This window comes from Colletotrichum fioriniae (assembly GCF_027942845.1).
Source record: "Colletotrichum fioriniae strain IMI 355084 chromosome Unknown scaffold_1, whole genome shotgun sequence".
Classification (NCBI taxonomy): Eukaryota; Fungi; Ascomycota; class Sordariomycetes; order Glomerellales; family Glomerellaceae; genus Colletotrichum; species Colletotrichum fioriniae.
The window spans coordinates 3,625,601-3,645,897 of record NW_027076837.1 but is presented as its reverse complement, the minus strand read 5'-3'; the positions used below and the strand labels follow the sequence as shown (position 1 = coordinate 3,645,897).

General features: G+C 52.2%; 6 protein-coding genes across 6 annotated transcripts; 4 read left to right on the top strand and 2 right to left on the bottom strand.

The window, feature by feature from the left end:
• Positions 1-1,468: 1,468 nt before the first annotated feature.
• eso1 (N-acetyltransferase eso1) lies at positions 1,469-3,214 on the top strand (the record flags this gene model as incomplete). Its single annotated transcript, XM_053198117.2, has 1 exon — positions 1,469-3,214. One exon carries the CDS (start codon positions 1,469-1,471, stop codon positions 3,212-3,214), a length of 1,746 nt encoding a protein of 581 aa, XP_053044455.2.
• Positions 3,215-4,526: 1,312 nt separating this feature from the next.
• N0V96_000925 (uncharacterized protein) lies at positions 4,527-5,618 on the top strand (the record flags this gene model as incomplete). Its single annotated transcript, XM_065756071.1, has 6 exons — positions 4,527-4,629; positions 4,698-4,791; positions 4,852-4,989; positions 5,049-5,207; positions 5,271-5,373; positions 5,442-5,618. 6 exons carry the CDS (start codon positions 4,527-4,529, stop codon positions 5,616-5,618), a joined length of 774 nt encoding a protein of 257 aa, XP_065615311.1.
• A 438-nt stretch (positions 5,619-6,056) lies between these two features.
• On the bottom strand, positions 6,057-8,668 carry MAN9 (Beta-mannosidase B; the record flags this gene model as incomplete). The annotated part of the gene is made up of 2 exons (XM_053198119.1): positions 6,057-8,105; positions 8,159-8,668. 2 exons carry the CDS (start codon positions 8,666-8,668, stop codon positions 6,057-6,059), a joined length of 2,559 nt encoding a protein of 852 aa, XP_053044457.1.
• A 2,420-nt stretch (positions 8,669-11,088) lies between these two features.
• Positions 11,089-12,338, bottom strand: N0V96_000923 (uncharacterized protein; the record flags this gene model as incomplete). The annotated part of the gene is made up of 4 exons (XM_053198120.2): positions 11,089-11,835; positions 11,903-12,032; positions 12,131-12,195; positions 12,276-12,338. 4 exons carry the CDS (start codon positions 12,336-12,338, stop codon positions 11,089-11,091), a joined length of 1,005 nt encoding a protein of 334 aa, XP_053044458.2.
• Positions 12,339-13,307: 969 nt separating this feature from the next.
• On the top strand, positions 13,308-14,270 carry N0V96_000922 (uncharacterized protein; the record flags this gene model as incomplete). The annotated part of the gene is made up of 3 exons (XM_053198121.1): positions 13,308-13,345; positions 13,459-13,714; positions 13,776-14,270. The coding sequence occupies 3 exons, from the start codon at positions 13,308-13,310 to the stop codon at positions 14,268-14,270; spliced, it is 789 nt and encodes a 262-aa protein (XP_053044459.1).
• Positions 14,271-16,639: 2,369 nt separating this feature from the next.
• Positions 16,640-17,940, top strand: N0V96_000921 (uncharacterized protein; the record flags this gene model as incomplete). The annotated part of the gene is made up of 3 exons (XM_053198122.1): positions 16,640-16,923; positions 16,985-17,519; positions 17,596-17,940. The coding sequence occupies 3 exons, from the start codon at positions 16,640-16,642 to the stop codon at positions 17,938-17,940; spliced, it is 1,164 nt and encodes a 387-aa protein (XP_053044460.1).
• Between the last annotated feature and the right edge of the window lie 2,357 nt (positions 17,941-20,297).

Here is a 20,297-nt window from a genome sequence, read left to right as displayed (position 1 = left end):
AAAGGCCTCCTCGGTTCGTCTTGAGAGGTTCTTCGCAAGACACCACACAATGTTAACAGTTCAGTGTTGGCTTGGCACCAGCATCCAAGGATCGCGTGGTTGTGTAAATAATCCGCACGACCAACAAAGACCACATAGAAGCAGCAAGATGAATACATGGAACTCTTCATGACCACCGATGCCCGTCTCTCCGTCTCCCCCCACTTTCAGGATGTAGTTTTCCAAAGATCTCTCCTACTAGCACTTGACCGCCACCCTCCGCGAGCTCTAGTCACCGATGACCATCCGGCCGTCACTAGAAACTTCTGTTACCTACCTAGCAGAGCCGGTTGTACTCTGAGAAGCTGGCTATGATCTTATACTCAACTATTCACAATGGCTTAATCCCACTTCCGTATCACCTAAGACACGGAACCACCCAGGCTGTCAATACTCATCTGATACATGAGTAACCTCACGATACGGAATCACCACATACGACCATACCCATTGGAGAATTCGGGATCCCGTCCGCTCTCCCATAGACAAGCTAATGAGGGCCGGATTAGTAGTTGGGTCGGTGACGACCAGCGAATACCTGGTGTTGTATGTTTTTGGTGTTTTGATGATTGTCACGAGGTCAAGTGGGGAGTTTTGTGGTGTTTTGGTGGAGATGTCTCTTAGCGACTTATGTGCTCTTTTTATCACTCAACTTGTCCAATTCATGAGTCGAAATTCAGGGTATGTGATTCATTTTGAATTACGAAAAAAATATAACTCTTGAGTTGTCTTTGAAAGCTCGTCTACATTGCGTCGCTTCAAGACCTGAAGGTGAAGTTTGTAGGGCCTGGGTTGATGACACCAACATTCCAAGTATCGAGAGAACAGTGACACTATGTAAGGCATGGAACGGGTCTCTCTGGTATCAGGCAACATTGACTCTTCCACTGCCTTACCTTTGTCATTTTGAAAATTGAACTATGCGTCTTGCTCTCAGTCATCCTCTAAATCATCATCCTACAGCGAAGCTCTGTTCGTACATGTACGGACTGGAGTCGAGCTCAGCCCGTGATATTAGGTAACCTCTGACCCCCAAAGTAGTCTAGGTTTCTCACTCACAGGCAGCCGTCCACCAAGTCTCGGACATTTTTGCACTGTAATTGTCCGTCAGCTCCGCATAAGCAGCCTGGCGCGCTGGGTGTTCGGTTCAGTTAGCGATCACTCGCGATCTAAGGTTACACTCTAACAGAATGTCACAGCGCTACTGCAGTGAAGCCTCTGGGCCGTGTTCGGTGCCTGTTAGTGAGGACCCCAGACATTAAGGTCCAATGGCGCACTCGACAGCTACATCGCCAACCTCGACCTCGAGGAATGCCCTCAAGTTTTGGCTCTTGTGCCGAGATTGCACTGCGAACTCGACGACCTTCACGCACCTTGAAAGTTTAGACAAACGGCGACATGATTTTAAAGAGAAAAATACGCCATAGCCATGTCCGATGACAGCTTCACGTTCCCGACTGATCCGACGAGCGCAGAATCGCAATTCACCCAGCATGACCTGCAGCTCCTAGCACAATCATCGCCAGAATCGGCTCTCCGAGTTGTGGCACTCGTCGATTACGACTCATTCTATGCTCAGTATGAATCAGTCAGGCTGGGTCTGCCCCCTTCCAAGCCCCTCGCAGTGCGCCAATGGAACGCCATCATCGCGTTAAATTACCCAGCCAAGGATCGCGGGCTGAAGAGGACCATCTCGGTAGAGGAAGCCCGTCGACTCTGCCCAGACATCGTCCTTCAGCATGTACCAACTTGGAGGGAGGGCGATGATTGCTGGAGGTACAGAGCCGACGTATTGGACAAATTGACGACGGACAAGGCCTCCCTGGATCCATATCGCGATATGTCACGAAGGACGATGAAGCTTGTGCGAAGGATTCTTCCGGCAACGCCTGCGCCTACCATTGAGAGAGCCGGGGTGGATGAGTTCTACGTTGACCTGTCAGCTCAAGTCTACCAGATTCTGACGGAGCGATTTCCCGCCTTGGAATCGCTCAGCAACAACCCCGAAGAGCCACTGCCGTTACCCCCTGTGGACACGTCGCTCAACTGGAAACCCGACAAGGTGATGAATCTTCCCAATACTCGTGACCCAGAATACGTACTCGATTGGGACGATGTGGCACTGAGCATTGGGGCTAGCATTATTCGCAATATCCGCAAAGAGATCAAGGCGGAACTAGAACTCACCACGTCTGCCGGCATCAGTCACAACAAGATGCTTGCCAAGGTCGCTTCTCGGATGAATAAGCCATTCGGTCAAACAATCATCAGGCGCAAATCCATCTCCACCATTATGCCGACCCTCAAAGTGACCTCACTCTCCGGCCTCGCAAGGCAGCTTGGCCAGAGAGTCGTCAAAACATTTGGATCCGACGGCATACGTGACCTCCTCCAGGTGTCTCTTGCAGAGATGAGGTCAGAACTAGGGGCTCAAGATGGCCAGTGGGTGTACAGAGCCATCAGAGGCGACGAGACAGGCCCAGTGAGGCCCCGGAGTGAAGTCCAGTCTTTGCTGGCTGCCAAGACGTTTGTGCCCAAAGCCGAGAACCTTCAACAGGCCAGCAAATGGCTGCGAATCTTTGCGGCAGATCTCGAGTCGCGACTACGCGATCTCGACCTGGATTCAGAGGTACCCCGACGACCCAGGACTATTGCCGTCCAACACCATATCCGGGGTCGGTTCGGCCCGACGCGTTCCAAGCAAGCGCCGATCCCACCACACATCGAGATCAACCGGGATACCATATTCAACATGTTGCATGGATTGCTCAAGGATCTTACAGACCACGGTGAGTCTTGGCCGTGCTTGGGTATCTCTGTTAGCATGTCGAATCTGGAATCCGGGGTGCCTACGTCTGATCCCGGGCAGCGGATCACGTCCTTTTTCGCATCGAACTCCTCTGCATCCCCTCGGAAACGAAGCCGAGAGGGAGATATGACGAACACGCATGGAGCTAGCAAAAGGGTGCATAAAGCGAACGATGCAACGGAAGCCTTAGCATCAGGGAGATTAGCTACTGCAAGTACCTCGGCTCGGGCCGTTCAAGGTGTCTCAAGAGACGAGCAAGGACAGCAATACTCGTGCCCTAAGTGTGACGAGTCTGTGCAGCCAGAAGATGTTCTTGAGCATTTGGATTGGCATGTTGCAATGGAGATTCAGAACCAGGAGGGCTGACCATCCCGGTACGGGAAACGACCATGATTAGTCGCTGTGGCCTGTCTGTTTCTGTGCCGTTGCTCTCCAAGTACGAGATTGCGGCTTGGTCTGTTCGAGGAATTTCGCGTCTCAACAGTCTCTGGACCTCACGATAGGGTCTTTGACTGTGTTGGCTGCTTTTTCTAGACGTAAGGTAGCTCACGTTGGGTGGGAAGACAGCGGTGGATGAGGTAATAGGATGGCCCATGGACTTTGAAGCCGGTCTATTGGCACGGAATTGCTGCCGAAGACATCCTGTTCCCGTTTCTAGGGGTTAATCATGACTTGATAGCGAATAGAATTTATCGCCATGTCTAGTTCGGTCACCCACGTTGCATTCAACCCGACATGGAGGGTGAAGATCTACTTTTAGGGCTGAGTGCTCCAAACAGCCCAAGCTCAGCTGTGAGAGGGGTCGATCAACGTTCCTAAATAAGGACCGATAACACTTTGACAAAGAAATGTGCTGCTTTCCAAAAAGATGGACATGTCCAGGAGCATTGACGTAAGTAGCGATTACAGAATGATTTTGCGCCCTCAAGCTACTGATACTCCGTCAGTCCTGACACTGACGCGGCAAGAAACACCAAAACACGACGCTCTACCTTTATAAATACGGACTCTGCATGTAGGCGAGTCTTACTTGAAACAACCCAGAATACCTCCACTACTAAATCCCTTTCCTAAATCACAGTTTTTGGGCAGCCGGAGACTTGAATTGAAGCTCGCACAACGGATGATCCACTATTCCCCAGACTCCGAGGGGGAAATTACCGTTTCTGGCAAGTGGGGGAGGGGCTTGCAATCCGCGGGGTTCACAAGTTTGGACGGGATGATGCCATTGCGCCGTTCCTTAGACGACTATCCATATCAAGTAAAACTTCGCCGAGTGTATCCTTTCTCGACAACGACTCGACAACGACGGCCCCATGTTGTACCACAGCAAAAGGAACGAAAGCAAGTCTCGGGCGCTTTCGGTCCAGTTTCGGGGTCCACCGGTGAAGCCCAGTTGGTCGAATTGGCTTCTGGTCATTGACCGGCTATAGATGGAATAAGAGCTCTCGAGTCTGACGCGGGGTGGAATCGTGGGGGAGCTTGGAAATGTGGGATCAATACCATAAAAGGGCCTCCGTAGGAATTGTGCGAGCTTTAAAAGGCAACGTCTCGCCCTCGCACATCCGCCCTGCCAGGCATTTCCTTTCTCGAAGCTGAACTCTTGCCCCTGATCTCTCTATCGTTCGTCAGCTTCCTTGACCATACTAGAGCTCATCACAGCTGCACTTCCATCAACATGCCCAGCATCGCTCGGTTCCGCACGCTATGGGGCATTGCTCCGGGCGACAACTTCGCCGATTGGAAAGCTCTGTTTCCCGATCTCAAGGCCAAGGGCTACAGTAAGTCTGCGTTTGCAGCGTTGTAACTTGTGAGGATGATCTCGCAACTGACACCCCATACCGCGTAGCCGGAGTCGAAATTGACTACAGAGACGTCCCCGCCGAGCAACTACCCGAACTGAGACGCATACTTGATCAGTTTGATTTCCAGCTTGTCGCACAGTAAGCTTCAGGCCCTCGCCTAAGCACCATGAGTCGGCTCTCCTAATGCCCCTGCTTTAGAATCATGTCCTCATGGCCCGGGTACGTGGGTCCCAGGCCACCCGGCCTGACGCCAAAAGACCACCTGGATCACTATCGCAAGCAACTAGAACGTGCCCAAGTTCTCAAGCCCGTGAAAGTCAACGCCCAGTCTGGAAGGTATGCTCTTTCACGGTCATCAAGCTGATGTTGAGTGAGTACTAAAACTCGAAGGATAGCGACATCTGGACTCTCGACCAGTCCGTCGAGTTCTACCAAGGCACATTCAAGATCGACGAGGAACTGGGGTTCGCTGGACGGGTGACACACGAGACACACCGAAATCGATCCATGTTCAACCCGTACGCGGCAAAGTACATTTTGGAAAGAGTGCCAAAGTGAGTAATCACCTTCAATGATGTGCACCAAAACCTATTCTGATGGTGGCTACTCTGCTTCAGCCTTCGCATAACCGCCGACATCTCCCACTGGGTCGTCGTGTCAGAGCGTCTGCTGGACGAGTCCGTAGAAGACCAAGCGATTCTGGAAAAGATCATCCCGCATGTAAGTTGAACGGAGTCACCGCGCCTCTAGCGCCTAGACGATGGGTCTCGATACTGACGCCTCCATAGATCTACCACGTCCACGCCCGCATCGGCACAACACAGGCCTCGCAGTGCGCCGACCCTTCAGATCCAATCTACAAGCCCGAAAGGGAGTTCTTTGAGCGATTCTGGACAAAGGTCATTCAACACAGCGCGACTCGCGGCGCCGATTATCAGATTTCTTTTACGCCTGAATACGGGTGAGTTGCAACTAGTTTCTGTTTCTTTTTCTACGACCATGCGAGGCGATTGGAGATTTTCTTGCTAACATTGAATTCCCACGCAAGACCGTACCCGTACCACCCCTACCACAGCCCGAGGGTGTATACCGAAGTCGCCGACACTGAGGGGCTTCGCCTGGAGGGGCTATTCTTAGCCGCCTTATAGACAAATTTCTTGCCTGCGTAACCGGGAAATGACGGTCAAGGTTGTTTTGAGATGAGGCATCCGGGAAGTCATTTGTGGTTTGTTGCGGGTCATAGACTCTGGTTGTGGCCATAGACTCAGTAGGGATAGACGGCTTTCGATTACGATCACGATGCCACAGTACGAATTGAGATCCAAATCATACACATTGCTTTTCAAATGTCCCCTACTTTCTCACTATATGCCGGGGTCTGCTGCCCACCGGTGCGTCTTGGTCTAGTTGAGCATACCCAGGTATCTCGTCTCAATCTTGGTATCCTTGGATGCGCCCTTGACTCCAATCTTGACCACCTCACCAGGGACAATGTCGACTAAGTTATCGCTGAAAACCACAGCATCATCCTCAACCTCCAACGCGACACCCTTGACGGGGACCTCGGCACTGATCTCCACCACATCGCCGTTTTCTGCAAGCGACGCCTTCAAACTCTTGGGCTTCTGCAAGTGCAGATACTTGAGCGGCTCAGGCCAGTTGACATACCGCGCAATCTGCTTGCCGTCCTGGATCAGGTACGCCGCAACGACGGTCTTGGCCTCCTCGCCCTTTTGCCTCACCGGGACCTCAAAGGCGGCCATCTCCGTTGACCTGTTTTCAGGCAGAACAAAGCCCTTGTCAACAGTTTCAGAGTACGTCTCCTCGCCGGTCTCGACGTCCCATGCCTTGACGAGCAGGTCAACGGTCAGGTCTTCCAATTGCAAATTCGAGCCCCAAATTTCAATCTGCGTCTTGGTTTCGATATCGACGCGCGTGTACTTGTCCTTGGGGTGTTTGTGCTCCGTGCGAGTGATGCCAATGGAGATTGGCGCCATCTCGCGCTTGACGGTGAAGTAGGCGTGCTTGGGACGGAGGTAGTAGTCGCAGATGGCCCATGAAGTCACGGGCCAGCAGTCATTGATTTGCCACACCAATGCTCCGCCGCAGTATTCCCTGCCGGGACCCTTCCACTGCCTCTTCCACAGTCTGTAGGCTGAGGCCAGGCATTCAGCCTGCATCAGCTGCGTGCAGTACACAAAGTGTTCCAAGGGATCAGGCGCATAGCGGAAGTTCTCTACCAGGTATAAGGCAATGCGGCGCTCGTGACCGTCGGCTTTGTTGTGGAAGTCAACAGTTGAGGATTGAGGGTAGCGGTCTGGGTCGTCTTTGCCCTTGGGAAGGTATGCATCAATGGTCTTGACCGAGGGGAACGCTTCCATGCCAAATTCTGACACGAAGCGGCCGACGAGCTTGTCAAAGTTTTGGTACTTCTCTTGTGTGCCGTGCCAGACGTTCCACTGGTGAAGATCGCCAACCGTGGGGTCTCTGGTGTCCTCCCCACTCCAAGGGCTGCCAAAATGGTAGTAAGTGTCGGGGATGAGGTCCTTGCACGTATCGACGAGGATCTTTTCGTAAATGTATCGCGCAGGGAAATCGGTCTTGAGCCAGCTCTCTGCGTCCTTGTTCGCGAGGTCATACGTCAGATTCTCGCTCTCTGCGTATTGGTAGTCTTCGTTGTTGCCTGCCCAGATGACAATAGAGGGGTGATGACGCAGCATCTTGACATTTTCTCTTGCTTCTCTGTCGATGGACTTCAGAAGGTCCGGCCAGGTAGGGTAATTACCGCATCCAAACATGAAGTCTTGCCACACAAGGATGCCATACTCGTCGCAGGCATCGTAGAACTCCTGCTCCTCGTAGATACCACCACCCCAGACACGAACCATGAACTGGTTGCCGTCTGCCAGCAGGCGGATCCAGTCGTAGTACCTCTCCTTGCTGATGCGAGGGATGAAGTTGTCGGCAGGAATCCAGTCGCTTCCGCCGCAGAAGATTGGAACATTGTTGACTTGGAAGAAGAATGATGTTCCCGGTTGCTCTTTGATGGGTCTCTGCACCAGCTCGACCTTGCGAATACCTATCTTCTTGGACAGGGTATCGACCTCGTCGCTGCCGCTAAGGAGGGTGGCTGTCACTGTGTACAAGGGCTGCTTGCCGTAGCGAATTGGATACCACAGCGCAGGGTCCTGTATTTGGAAGGTTGCTGCGATATCCGCATCGTCTTTGGCGTCGATCGTCTCAGAGGCCAGCGACTTGCCATCGAGGGACACATCAAAGCGGACCTTTGAAGCCTTGCCTTCAGTCGTTGCGTGAGCGATGACCTTGGCACTCTTGAGGGAGTTGTCGACGGTGGTCTCAAAGTAGAGGTCGGATAGACGGGACTCGTAAATCTCGAGGTTGATTGGCCTCCAAGGACCGCATGTCAGAAGAGTCGGGCCCCAATCCCAGCCCTGGCAGCGTCAGTACGATGACCCTCACGACGAATGGCTTATGGAGAACGCACCCAGTGGTATTGAGCTTTCCGTACTGCAAGTCTCGAGTTGTCACCGTTCCAGCATCCCCACTTGTGATCGGGGTACTTCTCGACCAGCTTCCAACCCCGTAGGTATGCGCTGTCAAATGTTATCTCCAGCTCGTTCTCTCCATCCTTTCGCAGGACAGATGTAACATCGACACGCTCCGGTGTGAACATGTTATCCGTCTCTAGGATTGTCTTGCCATTAAGCACAACGGTAGCAAAGGTGTCGAGACCGTCAAAGGCCAAGATGGCCTTGGCACCCTCGGGGATGGCCTCGGAGGCGAATGTGGTCTTGTACAGCCATTGGACCTCGCCAATCCACTGAACGTCAAGCTCGTTTTTGCCAATAAAGGGGTCGGGGATGACGTTGTGGTGAATGAGGTCGAGGTGGACATTGGTTGGGAACTGACTAACGGCGAGGAGCTCGCTGTCCTCTTTGTCGGCCTGCTTGAACTGCCAGTTCTTGTCGATTGGAATGACGGTTCGTGATGCCATTGTTTGGAGCGGACGGCGGTGGCTGGAGGTGTTAGCTGTGGTCGAGCTACTGATGAGGTCCGGATGAACGCGCATCGCGTGAGGGAGTGATTAGGGATGCAATGAAGATGCGCAGAGATGCCAATGGGAAGAGTAAATGGGCGGGATCTCACCAGAGATAAAAGGGAAGAATCCCGGGATATTTGCAGGCTTGCGCGAGAGAGCGACGATGAAGTCGGGGATGAGCGCACCGAGCGCAGGTGCCCCGCGGAGGATGGCGGGGTAGATAGGTACCTTAAGGTAAGGTAAGGTAGGTACTGGTCAGGGACAGGGACGGGGGGTGTTGGAGGGGCCGAGGGGCAGATCGTGGTGCTGGGTATCTCACTGTGAGAACGTCGAGTGTGAGTAAGACAAGACAGTATGCTCGCTCAATTGGCAGCCTCACGATGATGCGGAGAACCGGCGAGTAAGTGGGATTATGTAGCTGATGGTGGCAGCTTTCAGAGAACCTACAAACAAAATGAGTGTCATAAGCGTGGAAGGCTGGGAGGATGTGTCGTCCTCATATACTCCTCACCATCTCATCCATGCACCACCCTCACTCATACCAGACCAGGGAGCTCTCTCCACTTGATCTCACCTTACCACCTCACCTCATCCCATGCGTTTGGTCTATGTAAGATAATTGAGCTTCCTCTACTTCGCATAGCTCGCCTCACCTCGGGAACGGCACAGAACTTCTCAAGCCGAAAGATCCCTGAAGTTCGATCATCATGTCCAAATCCCGGGATATGAGAGTCTCCTCCAACCTCGTGCTACTTGCCTCAGTCTGAACGACGGGACGACATCCGCCGAGATGCATCTCCATTCCCTCCATGCCCGATCCATGATCCAAGACACATTTTGTCCCATAGGCTTTTCCCTTGGAAGCCAGCTCCCCCACACCTCCCACCTTGTCTGTTCTCACTTACCGGTGTTCCCCTTCTGGTCCAAGTCAGGCACGCGCGGAGAATGAGGGACGCCTCTTTTTCTCCAACGGGCGCCTTGTATCTGTTCTCGAGGAATGGAACATTGTTTAAAGTGTGTTGCCCCCGGTGTGGTTACATCCCTTGCTGGATAAAGTCAACCTGCCGGCGGGCTGCATTCGGAGGAAGCCACGCACATGGCTGCAGGACCAAGGGGTCTGACTGAAGTGAGGTGATCCTTTCTCTGGTGCTTCTGTTCAAGTGTCTAACTATGAGAACGCCTGTGATGGTAACGGCGCTCTTCTGGGCTGGTTCTAACAAGAAGCCCACTGACGGCGCAGTACATATCCTTGGCAAGAGACCGTTCCCATCACGCCGGTATCCTCTTACAACCTAAGTCGCCATGGTAAATCGGTAACTCATCCCATTCGAAGGTCGTTGTCCCAGTTCCCATAAATATCGTCAAGTCTCACCATCGGGGATATAAATCACCACCGAACGGAGTGGAGAACCGCCTCTGTACCCCAAAAATTCAAAAAGAAAAAGGCTCCCCCAATTCCACCTTGGAGACCCCTGCTCACCTCGGTGGGGTTCCTTCACGGAGGGAGGCCCTCCGTCTTCTTTATTAGGAATAGGCGTGGGAATCGCTGCATCATTCTCCGATGCTCCAGGGCCCGAGGATAGCCTCATGACGACCACCTTCCACGTTGCCAGTTTCCCGCTCCCTTACTGTGCGGCAGTATTTTTTCTTTGATTTCGAATCACTGGATTTCTCGGCCGTGTTGCAAATGGATTGCTGTTCTGCAGCTCGCCGTTTCAAGTTTTCAATTGTGCCGTCTTGGGCATCTTCTGGCATCATATCTCCCAAGTGGGCTTCCAGTTAGACGGATGCATTCCCGCCGTTCATCATATTCTTTACTTCATGGCCAATATCAGACTTGAGATATTGCATTTGCCAACGCTTCAGGAAGCCAAAGCTCCGTCACAAGACTGTCAAGATTGCCTTTTCAATTTCAAATCCAAATTCACATCCCAATCAGATCATGCAAAAAGTTCCATGTTTGTGTTCCCCTCGCAGTCAAATCCGTCAAGGCGCCCGCAAAAGTCACATCATCAATACAAAAAGCACCCGCCTCATCTGCATATACCAAAAGGTGTCATTAATGTATGTAGTTGTGAAAGCGAAGCGTGTATGTGTGTGCGACCAGCCCCGACCTGGGAACGAGGTATCTATCCCGTAACGCCAGCTCCCCCAACTTCGACCTGTGAAGCGAACGTGGCTCCTCCGTCGTCAACCAAAGTCAGATACAACGCTAATCTCGGGCCCTCGAGCCCGTAGTATCCCCGGTCCTGTGATGGACCATCCCTTGGAAAAATAAGACTCCTCGCAAAACTCCACGCCCAAAGATATCAACCAGCAAGAATCCAAGTTTCGTTCGTCTCTTCTCTTCCCTGCCCTCAAACGGCATCAACGCCTCAGCAGCAGTTGCCCCCTCTTCGTCGGTTCGATAACGTAAAGACCTCTTCCCAGTCTCTTAGCCCCCAGTTTGCGCCGCTGCGCGTGTTTCGTCGGCCTCTTCGTCTGCGAACACCTCCCGCCGCTTCATCGAGTGTCGCGCCAGTCATGGAACTCTTGATGCTCGCGCCGTCGCTGGCTCCCGCATTCCATCCTCCTCCGTATCCATCGCCGTACTGGATTCCACTCATCGGGTCGTCTGGATCAATGTCGCCCAACTCGATTTTGGTAAGGATCATTCTAGCGAGCCTCGCAAAGATTTCGTCCACGTTTTCGCCGTTAAACGCGCTCGATTCCATCACCACCGGAATCCCGACCGTCCCTGCCCATCTGTTCGCGTCCGCATTACTGACTTCCCGCCCTTCCGGCGCCTCCGTGGCCTTCTGCTGCGTGCCAAGCGATGGCAGACTTGTTCCCGTTGATCCGACGGAGCCGTTTGCAAAATACGACATGGAGCCGACGCTGCTCGGTGTTGGCGGAGGAAGGCTTGTATCGATAAGTTGATCGGACGCAAGATCGAGCTTGTTGCCCACCAAGAGGCAGGAGAGATTCGGGGATGCTAGTGCGCGTGCGTCATTGAGAAAGGGCTGTAGGCCACGGAAACTGCTGTGATTTGTGACATCGTAGACGAGAATGGCTCCGGCGGCGCCTCGGTAATATGATCGCGAGACGGAGCGGAATCGTTCGGTGCCGGCCGTATCCCAAAGCTGGTGTTTCCTGTAATCAGCATCGCCCTCCTTCTCGGTCGCACAGTCCAGAGCGTTGGGGGGATACCTGAAGCTTTATCCGTTTCCGCCGTGATCCGGTGCCGACTTTGATGATCTTGCTTGCAAACTCGACGCCGATAGTCTGTGACGACAGGACTCTCCACTCGTTCTTGACGAAGCGATGAAGCAGACAGGACCTGGGATCGCGAAGAAGCGTCATGTCAGCTATGTGCCAGTGCCAGTGCCAGTGCTGGAGTTGGTCGCGTGCTCCCATTCGGGTGTTGATGCCACTCACTTGCCCGTCCCGCTTGGTCCCAGCAAGATAATCTTTGCTAAGTAGTCGTACATGCTACCCAGCTCCTGCGCACTCCGTCAGTATGCTAGCCCATCCCATGTTCCCGGTCGTTATCGGATCGGAGTTCGTTTAGGTGGTTCCTCACCTGTTCGCCGGCGGTGCCGTTGCTCTCCTCGCTCGCGGCGCTGGAACGACGTGGTCTTGTCATCGTGGCGGCGCGAAATGTGTATAAGGTAAGGTACTGCAGCGCGATGTGGTGTATCGGTCGGAAAAGTCGGGCGACGGCGGCGCAGCAGCGATAAGGCCGGTAGGGAAGCTGAATGGCGGCGGAGGGAAAGTCGTGCAGTTTGTAAGCAAAAGACGGTGACAGTTCTAATTTGGGCCGATAACGCGCTCAAGCGCAACTTTCGATTCGCAAAAAGCACAGGATGCTAGGCATAAAGAAAAGGAAAAAGAAGAATCGGCGGCCTCTGGGACTGGCGGCGACGTTGAGGTCGCAACGAGCAGCAAAAAGGCGTCAGATCGGGTTTGTTGTTTCGAGTTGGGCAAGGGAAAAGGAAGATTGACGTCGCTTACCTTAGGTGCGCTCTTTGCCTTGCGCTGATTGCGTTCAGGTAGGTAGTTGGTACCTTACTGCGTACAGCGTACAGCGAAGTGTGCTGGCAAAGCACCAAATGTGCTGCAATGACGGCACACCACCACTACCACCACCACCACCACCACTGCCAGACAACTGGACCGGGCCTCCGCTGGGCTCCGCTGAGTCTGCGACATGGGATGGGAGGCTCGAGCGCCAACGTCAAGCCCACCCGCGTACCGTGCACGTGCCATAAGTGTGGCTGCTTTCAGTACGTACCTCAAAGCCTTATCAGACGGCCGGAGACAGATTTTCATTGGTTCCATCCCAGCCCTGACAGTACGTACTGCCTCTGGTGACCCCGCCAATCGTGGCTTGACATGGCCCATGCCGGGTCCACCTTAGAAGGCCCACCCTTCCTCACCGAGACTACACCGGCTGCCGAGGCTTGACTTCATTCCTCACCGGACTACCGAGCTTTAGTGGGGCACCTGCTGTAAGCTCTCACCTCAACACCGTCCCATTTGACCTCCTTTGACTTCCCTCAACTGCAACGCATGTGATTTGTTTTATACTTTCTTTCCACAGACAAACATCATCATGAAGATCTCAGGTCACACATTTATTATCTCTGGCGGGTAAGCAATGCATCTCAATCTCTCAACAACCTTCTCTCCATAGCCCAACTACCTAGCTCACCATCCCTGATCACATGCCAATGACCACCACGCTAACTTTCATCCCATGACAGCGCGTCTGGCCTGGGACAGGCTTGCGTGGAGGAGATATGCAACAATGGAGGAAACGTCGCTATTCTGGACATGAATGAGGATAGCGGCAATGAGCTGGTGTCCAAGCTGGGCTCATCCGCAAAGTTCTTTGTCTGTGATGTCCTGGACACCAAGAGCATCGAGGCCGCCGTCCAGGGAACCGCCGCCTGGGTAAAGGAGTCCGGAAAGCCTGTCGGAGGCGTCATCCCAGCAGCCGGCGTTGGAAACCCGTCATCTGTATGCTTCCATCCCTGAGTCCGACTACTGCCATCATGTCCGTATCTAACACTTGAGCCAGATTCTCGACCGCCATGGCGAGCCCTTCGGCCTAGACGCTTGGGACTTTGTCCTCAACATTAATCTACGCGGCACCATCGACCTTACCCGCCAGGCACTGGCTCTCATGGCCAAAAACGAGCCCTCCAAGCCCGACGGCGAGCGCGGCATCGTCATCATGGTCGCATCTTCTGCGGCCTTTGACGGCCAAAAGGGCCAGGTCGCCTATGCTGCGAGTAAAGGTGCTGTCGCGGCCATGACGCTTCCTATGACCCGTGACCTTGCCCGCTTCGGTATCCGCGTTGTCACCATTGCCCCGAGTCTGTTCGAGTCACGAATGACGTCCATGATGTCCGACAAGGTCCGCGCCAGTCTCGAACGTTCTATGGAGTTTCCCGTACGTGCGGGTAAGCCCGAGGAATTCGCGGCACTGGCACGGCATGCTATTGAGAATGTGATGCTCAACGGGACGGTGTTGAGGCTAGATGGTGGCATGCGGATGCCGAGTAAGATGTAGTCGAGTTCCATTTAATCAAGACAACCGTACATGTTCATACACAACATGACAGCGTGTAAACATAACTTTGAAGTCAAATTGACACATATGTGGTTATAAGATTGAGGTGGGTGGCATCTTAGACTACATCTTTTGCTGGCGCAAGACGCATCCTTTTACATGAAGTTATGTTTTTCATACAGGTCGCCGGAACAGCAACCAACCGACCATCGGAGCGAGAGCAATCCCTAGAACACAGACGGATCCGAGCAAGTAGTCCTGGGCCAGGTCTTGACAGAGTCGCAAACTCATGGAATGGATCCCATTACGAATATCCTCCGAGAAACCACACAGCCATCCTTGGTCCATGTGGACTTTTGAATGTTGGTAAAGTGCAACAATAGCAGCGTATGTGGATATTACTGTTTCGGGAATCCATAGCACCATCGTGGTCGAAAGAGTCAAGACGGCGGCTCTCAGATATGACGAGACACTTATCGTAGCCTCGCCGCTGAGTATCTCTTCGTCAGTGGGGAACGAGTAGACAGCGTCGGATAAAAGCTTGAGGCATAAACTCGCCACAAGGTTGAAGTTGTCGCACAAAACCGTTGTAGCGATGAAGCGTTGCCATGTGGTACGTTGCATGGCGAAGAGAGGCGTCACGGAGACTTCATCCCTCCCATTCTCGTCAGATGCGACTGAGTATGTCCAGGATAGCCGGAGAGGAGCGCAGGCAACTGTGGTGAGCGTCATTGCAATGGCCCTTGGCAAATGAGACTCTAGCTGAGAGTAGATAACCGTTTGCGTTCCCATGTAGCAGGCCCAAAGGCCGAGGGAAAGCAGATGATGTGAAGAACTTTCGCGGCTTTTAGACGATTCTGGGACGCTATGAGGTGTAAATGTGGCAGAGTCTCTGTGGTTTGAATTTAATAAGTAACGGGAGATCCTCCTAGTGGGCAAGAGATAGAAGAAGGGGTACGGAGCCTGGGATTTGCAAATCAGTTTTCATCTCTCCGGTAGATGGCTGGAATACTATAACCATGCAGTTTATCGCTCGAATAAATTGGTCATACAGTCCTAGGACTACAGTTCCCTGACCTGCCAAGTATAGAGGATCCATTGTGAAAGACTTCTTACTTCAGTAATTTAGTACACAACAATGAGAACAATGATGGCGATCTCATTGAACTTGAAGCGTCTTCCAGGCCATTTATAATCGAGAATCATCGCTGCTGTTAAGCCTGAGGTTGTCGGGATGCATCGGGTCATCATCGCGGGTATAGTTCGCCCGGCACTTTAAGTGTCCGGTCGTGACTCAACTTCAAGCGGTGGATCCCGCGATTAGGACGTCACCTGCCGCGTTTCTCTGCGTAACCTTCATCACCAGAAAGTCATTTATTGCTTATTTCCACGATAGGATGCGTGTAATTCGTTCCGATGGTTTAGACGATGACAATGAGAAGTGGCCCTGCAGCCAGAGTGCTCAAGTTGGCAGTGACAGGACCCGAAGATGCTGGTAGCCTGGCTACGTCGGCTGCTGCCTTAGGAGAGATTATCAACAGGCGGTGTCCCGATGCTCGGAATGCTTGAGTCCTCAACAGAGTCAATTGATCTGAGCGACAAGATGCTATCTGCAGAATTGATGTAATTTGAAGCGTTAAGAAAGCAGTGTATAGATACCAGGGGCGAGATTGACGCCCGAATACTGTTTGTTGCCTATGTTTCGGAGGCAGGTTGCCTGCTTCAAAACAGCAGCTTTTCCAATGAATACGCCAATAGTTATAAGAAGTTTGGAGAGAAAGCCCCAAGATGAAGAAAGCTAACTTTGCACATAGAACAAAGGCAAGATAGAAGGAATAAGAGAGACAAGGGGTAGTAATAAACAAAGGGGCTACTATGGCCGTGTTCGAGGAAGAATCCGGAGTCGAGAACTCGAGTGTATGCTGCATCATCAAACTGAATACGTGAATGACTGAATACACACCTTCATGTGAATTAAATCACACCGCCGACTATAGAAGGTACGACCGGGTCAGAGGTGAGGGCGCCTTCCTACTCTTCTCTGTAAACTCCCACAACAGTCGCGTCTTCGGCCTGCCACTTTTCCTTTTCACCCTCACTCATCTTGGAATTTCTTCCTCTCAATACCCATCGAGTCTCGCAGACACATCCCCTCGTGCGAGATCGCCTGTCTCCTTTCCTTTCACTTTTCCTCACTACAGCCTTTCTCCTTCTCAAAATTCATCAAGTCTTGGAAATATTTGCCGCGCTCACACGCGATTGCCTCACTTTTTCATCTCACTCTCACCCTCACCCCACGCACATCGAGTCTCGCAAATACTTTTCTCCAACGAAATTGTCTTTGCTTCTCATTCACTCCCAGCGACAAGATGAGTGCCATCGTTCCTATCCAACTCCCCGGCCAGCCCCCTACCAATGACGGCCGTGGCGAATTCCCGCTCCGACGGATGCCCCAAGAGCTCATCTTGGAAATTCTGCGCCAGATGGAAAACAACAACATCTCTCTCGTCCCGATCTCCAACACCTGCCAACTCATGAGATACCTGAGCATTCCTACCATCTTCCGAGTTGCCCAGATAAGCTGCGCTGAAGACACCCTCGCCGACCATGTGATGAGGGTGTTTCGGAACAAAAGCATCGTTCGTTCCGTACAGTATGTCTGGTATTCTACCCACATGGCACAGGCCTGTTGACTGACAATTACTTCCTCTCAGAGTACTCAGCATCTACACAGAAGGTCCGCCAACCTCACGAACCCCCGGCCGCTTTGTTCAGATCCAAGGCCCCGTGGCTTCCTGCAGACCGTCAACTCCGACGGACCTCATGTTCCTCATGGGCGAATTGCATAATCTTCAGGAACTCCGGTTAGACTTTCGATTCAAGGCAACAGTGTCCCTCATCAGGCCGTTGTCTCGGATTATCGATTCACCTCAGTGGGATCTCTCAATGGTCACTGCTTTGTCTTTCCCCGTCACGACAGGCGTAGGCTTCATCGTAACCGCCTTTCCGAATCTCAGAGCTTTTAGCTTTGAGGCGCCTTTGAACAGACGACTGGACTCTATCGATGGTCTGAGCGACCTCGCAAACATACTCGGACCTCAGCTTGCATATATCCAGATCTGCAAAATGCGATGGGACGCCAGTGACTTCCAAGAAGTCCAAGCAATCTTTCCCCATACATCTCACGTGAGTATGGGCGGAACCATGGCCTTTGGAGGTTCCCCGGTACGGCCAAGATGGGATCTGCAGGTAAGTTAATATTGCATCCTTTATCTGCCTCACTACAGGCAACATGAACACCCTGCTGATCAACTTCGCACATCAGTTAGCAACTAGACACCTGACGCCTATGGCCAACCTCAAGGTCCTTGCACTCAGTGATGAGCGCTGCCTGGCTTCCTCACCTCTGGATGCGATCCTGCCGGTTCACTACCAGGCCTCGACGATTTCCAAAAAGCTACTACCCGCCATCGGTTTCCATGATGCTAGATCCCGGAGGTACGACCAGGCGTGGAAAGTCTGGCAGAACCTTCCTAACTTGGATGTCCTCTACATCATGGACCGGTCTTTTGAGGGACATTGCTTTGTTCCCATCAAAGACAAACAAGGACATATCATCGACGTCAAATTCACGGATAACGTGGAGAAATTGGCCTGGCCTACTGTCTGAGAACCCTATCTTCATGTCTTTTTTGGCCAAGGCAGCATACCTATGCCCGGAAGTTTCTTGGGCCAGTACTTTGAGGTTATTTGCGATTCACCTTGCTTTATCTGTTTCCCTGCCCAAGCACCTCATAGTTGGCCTACTAGAGGCGACATTGCTGTGTGATTCTAGGGCATAAGGTCTAAGGTAGTGCAGTGCACAATTGCACAAGTTGTAACGGCGTTTAAATGAAATGGTTTTCTATTTGGCAAATGAGTATCATGATTCGCAAAATGTTCTTGGGAATCAGCCCTATGTCTTGTCTATTGTGATATTCTTCTTTAGAGAAAGTGGCATCTCTGAGCTCGTGATTAACCTTTGTACATGTTGGGTTTACTCCCCTCCTCATCTCTTCTATGGCCTTCCAAAAGAAAACAGCGCGTGTTTGTGAAGTACATCTCTCTATTGCTTCTCTTCAAAGAACCGGAAGGTAGAATAACCGAGGCAGCCGACCAGGCAGAGCAGACCAAGACAATGCAAATTAAAACAATCCTAGGCGGTCTTAGATCCTTCCTTCCTAGAAGGCTATGGTAAGTAATTACTTTTTCATGCCTCCTATACTAAGTGGACATCTTTCACTTGCCTAAAATACCTTCTCAAGGCGGTCAGTTGACTCACTTCTTGCATCTGCCTCAACTTCCCCCTCAGCTCGAAAAACAGTCGCACCTTCTCGTGGCTTCCTTCAATAAATTGGCCTTACACACTTTCTCCCATGGGCTTTCTACGGTAAGTAGTGATATTGCCCGCCCTTGGTATTTCCTCCCTTGTTGCTCAATTTCTTCTCCTGGGCACTTTCCTGAGTTAAACAACCTCCGGTCGCTCACCACCTTCGAATTCCAACTTCTTCAACCTATCCACTCACAAGAAGCCATTTGAGAAACCACTCCCGCGATGGAAAATTCCAGAGAAAGCGGCCGTGCCGCAACCGAAGTGGCTGTCTCCGCTCCTTCCTCGAGCGCTAGCCTCATGACCTTGCCTCTGGAGCTGCTCATCGAGATCATCAAATTCGCCAAGCTTTCTAAAAATCGAAGAGGGGTCTACGTTGAAGATCGAAAGAGGCTGAGAGTATTGTCACGGGTCTGCAAACTCTTCCGCGTTTTCACCATCTCTGACCTCTTCAAGACTGTCTGTCGAACGGTCGATGAGGACGAGATCGAAGCCCAACTCAAAGCCATCGAGGGAAACGCGTTGATACTGGGTTCCATACGGTAAGTCCACGCCCAATCGTCCTCTGCAATGGCTTCAGACTCATTTCTCCCGATGTGGCCCTCAATGCTGACATCTCTTAAGCCACCTATCTCTTTGCACCCGAGGCCCCGAGTGGCCTCCGACGAAGTGGCGCAATGACTACGACCCATCCGTTATCCCATGCTCAAGAGCCACAGCGGCACTTCTAGTTGAGATTTTGCGGAAGACCACCCCAGAGGAAGTTCGTCTTACCTTCAAATGTGGAAACAAGTCCATAGTCGCCTTCTTCCGGGCAGAGCTTGAGAAGCAGAAGGCATGCCTGCAATCCGTCCGAGTCTTGGTATACCCTTCGTCGGTCACCACCAGCTTCATCCCTCAGACATTTCCAAACCTTCGTTGCCTAAGTCTCGTACTCGACGGCTCTCCTATGCACACGGCTGGCCTCAGGGTCATTGCCCCAAAGCTGCAAACCCTTGCAACGCTAGAGCTCTACAAGGCGCATTGGAAATCTAGCGATCTCGAGGAAGTCGTAAAGCTCTTTCCATCTATCAACTATCTTCTCATTGATGGCGAGCTGAAGTCCACTAGAGTCTCAGTAAGTTCGGGAGCGTGTCGCGCAACTAACCCCTTCTATCAACTGCTCCTTTGCCTCTCGTACCTGCTGCGTTTTTCAGCGATGGCTATTCCCTACGTTAAGGCCAATGATCGTCTGCGGGCATCTGAAAAGTGATGCTAACGAGTCAATATAGAGCCTCATTCCAATCCTCAAACGTCTCAGCCACTTGGAGAAGCTGGCTTTGACTGAGATTCCCTTCGTCTATCCACCGCGGGGACTGGTGGGTGAACCTTTGCAGGCAATGCTTAAGACACTTCGGGCCAATCATGTTCTTCGGGAATCCTCGGGGACGAACGCAATTCATTTCTTTCGGCAATGTAAATCCCTGAAGGAACTGTTATTGAAGTGCGATACGCACTCGAGGGTGTATCGGTCAGTCGGGCAGAATCGTGCCGTGATCGGAGCCAAGAGCAGGAACCGCAACAACACCGGTTTGGGCCGTATAAAGAAGGGATGGCCAGTCCTTACCAAGGCTATCTGACTGCTAGCGAGGGATGCCGTTACTTTGAGAACGAAGGTG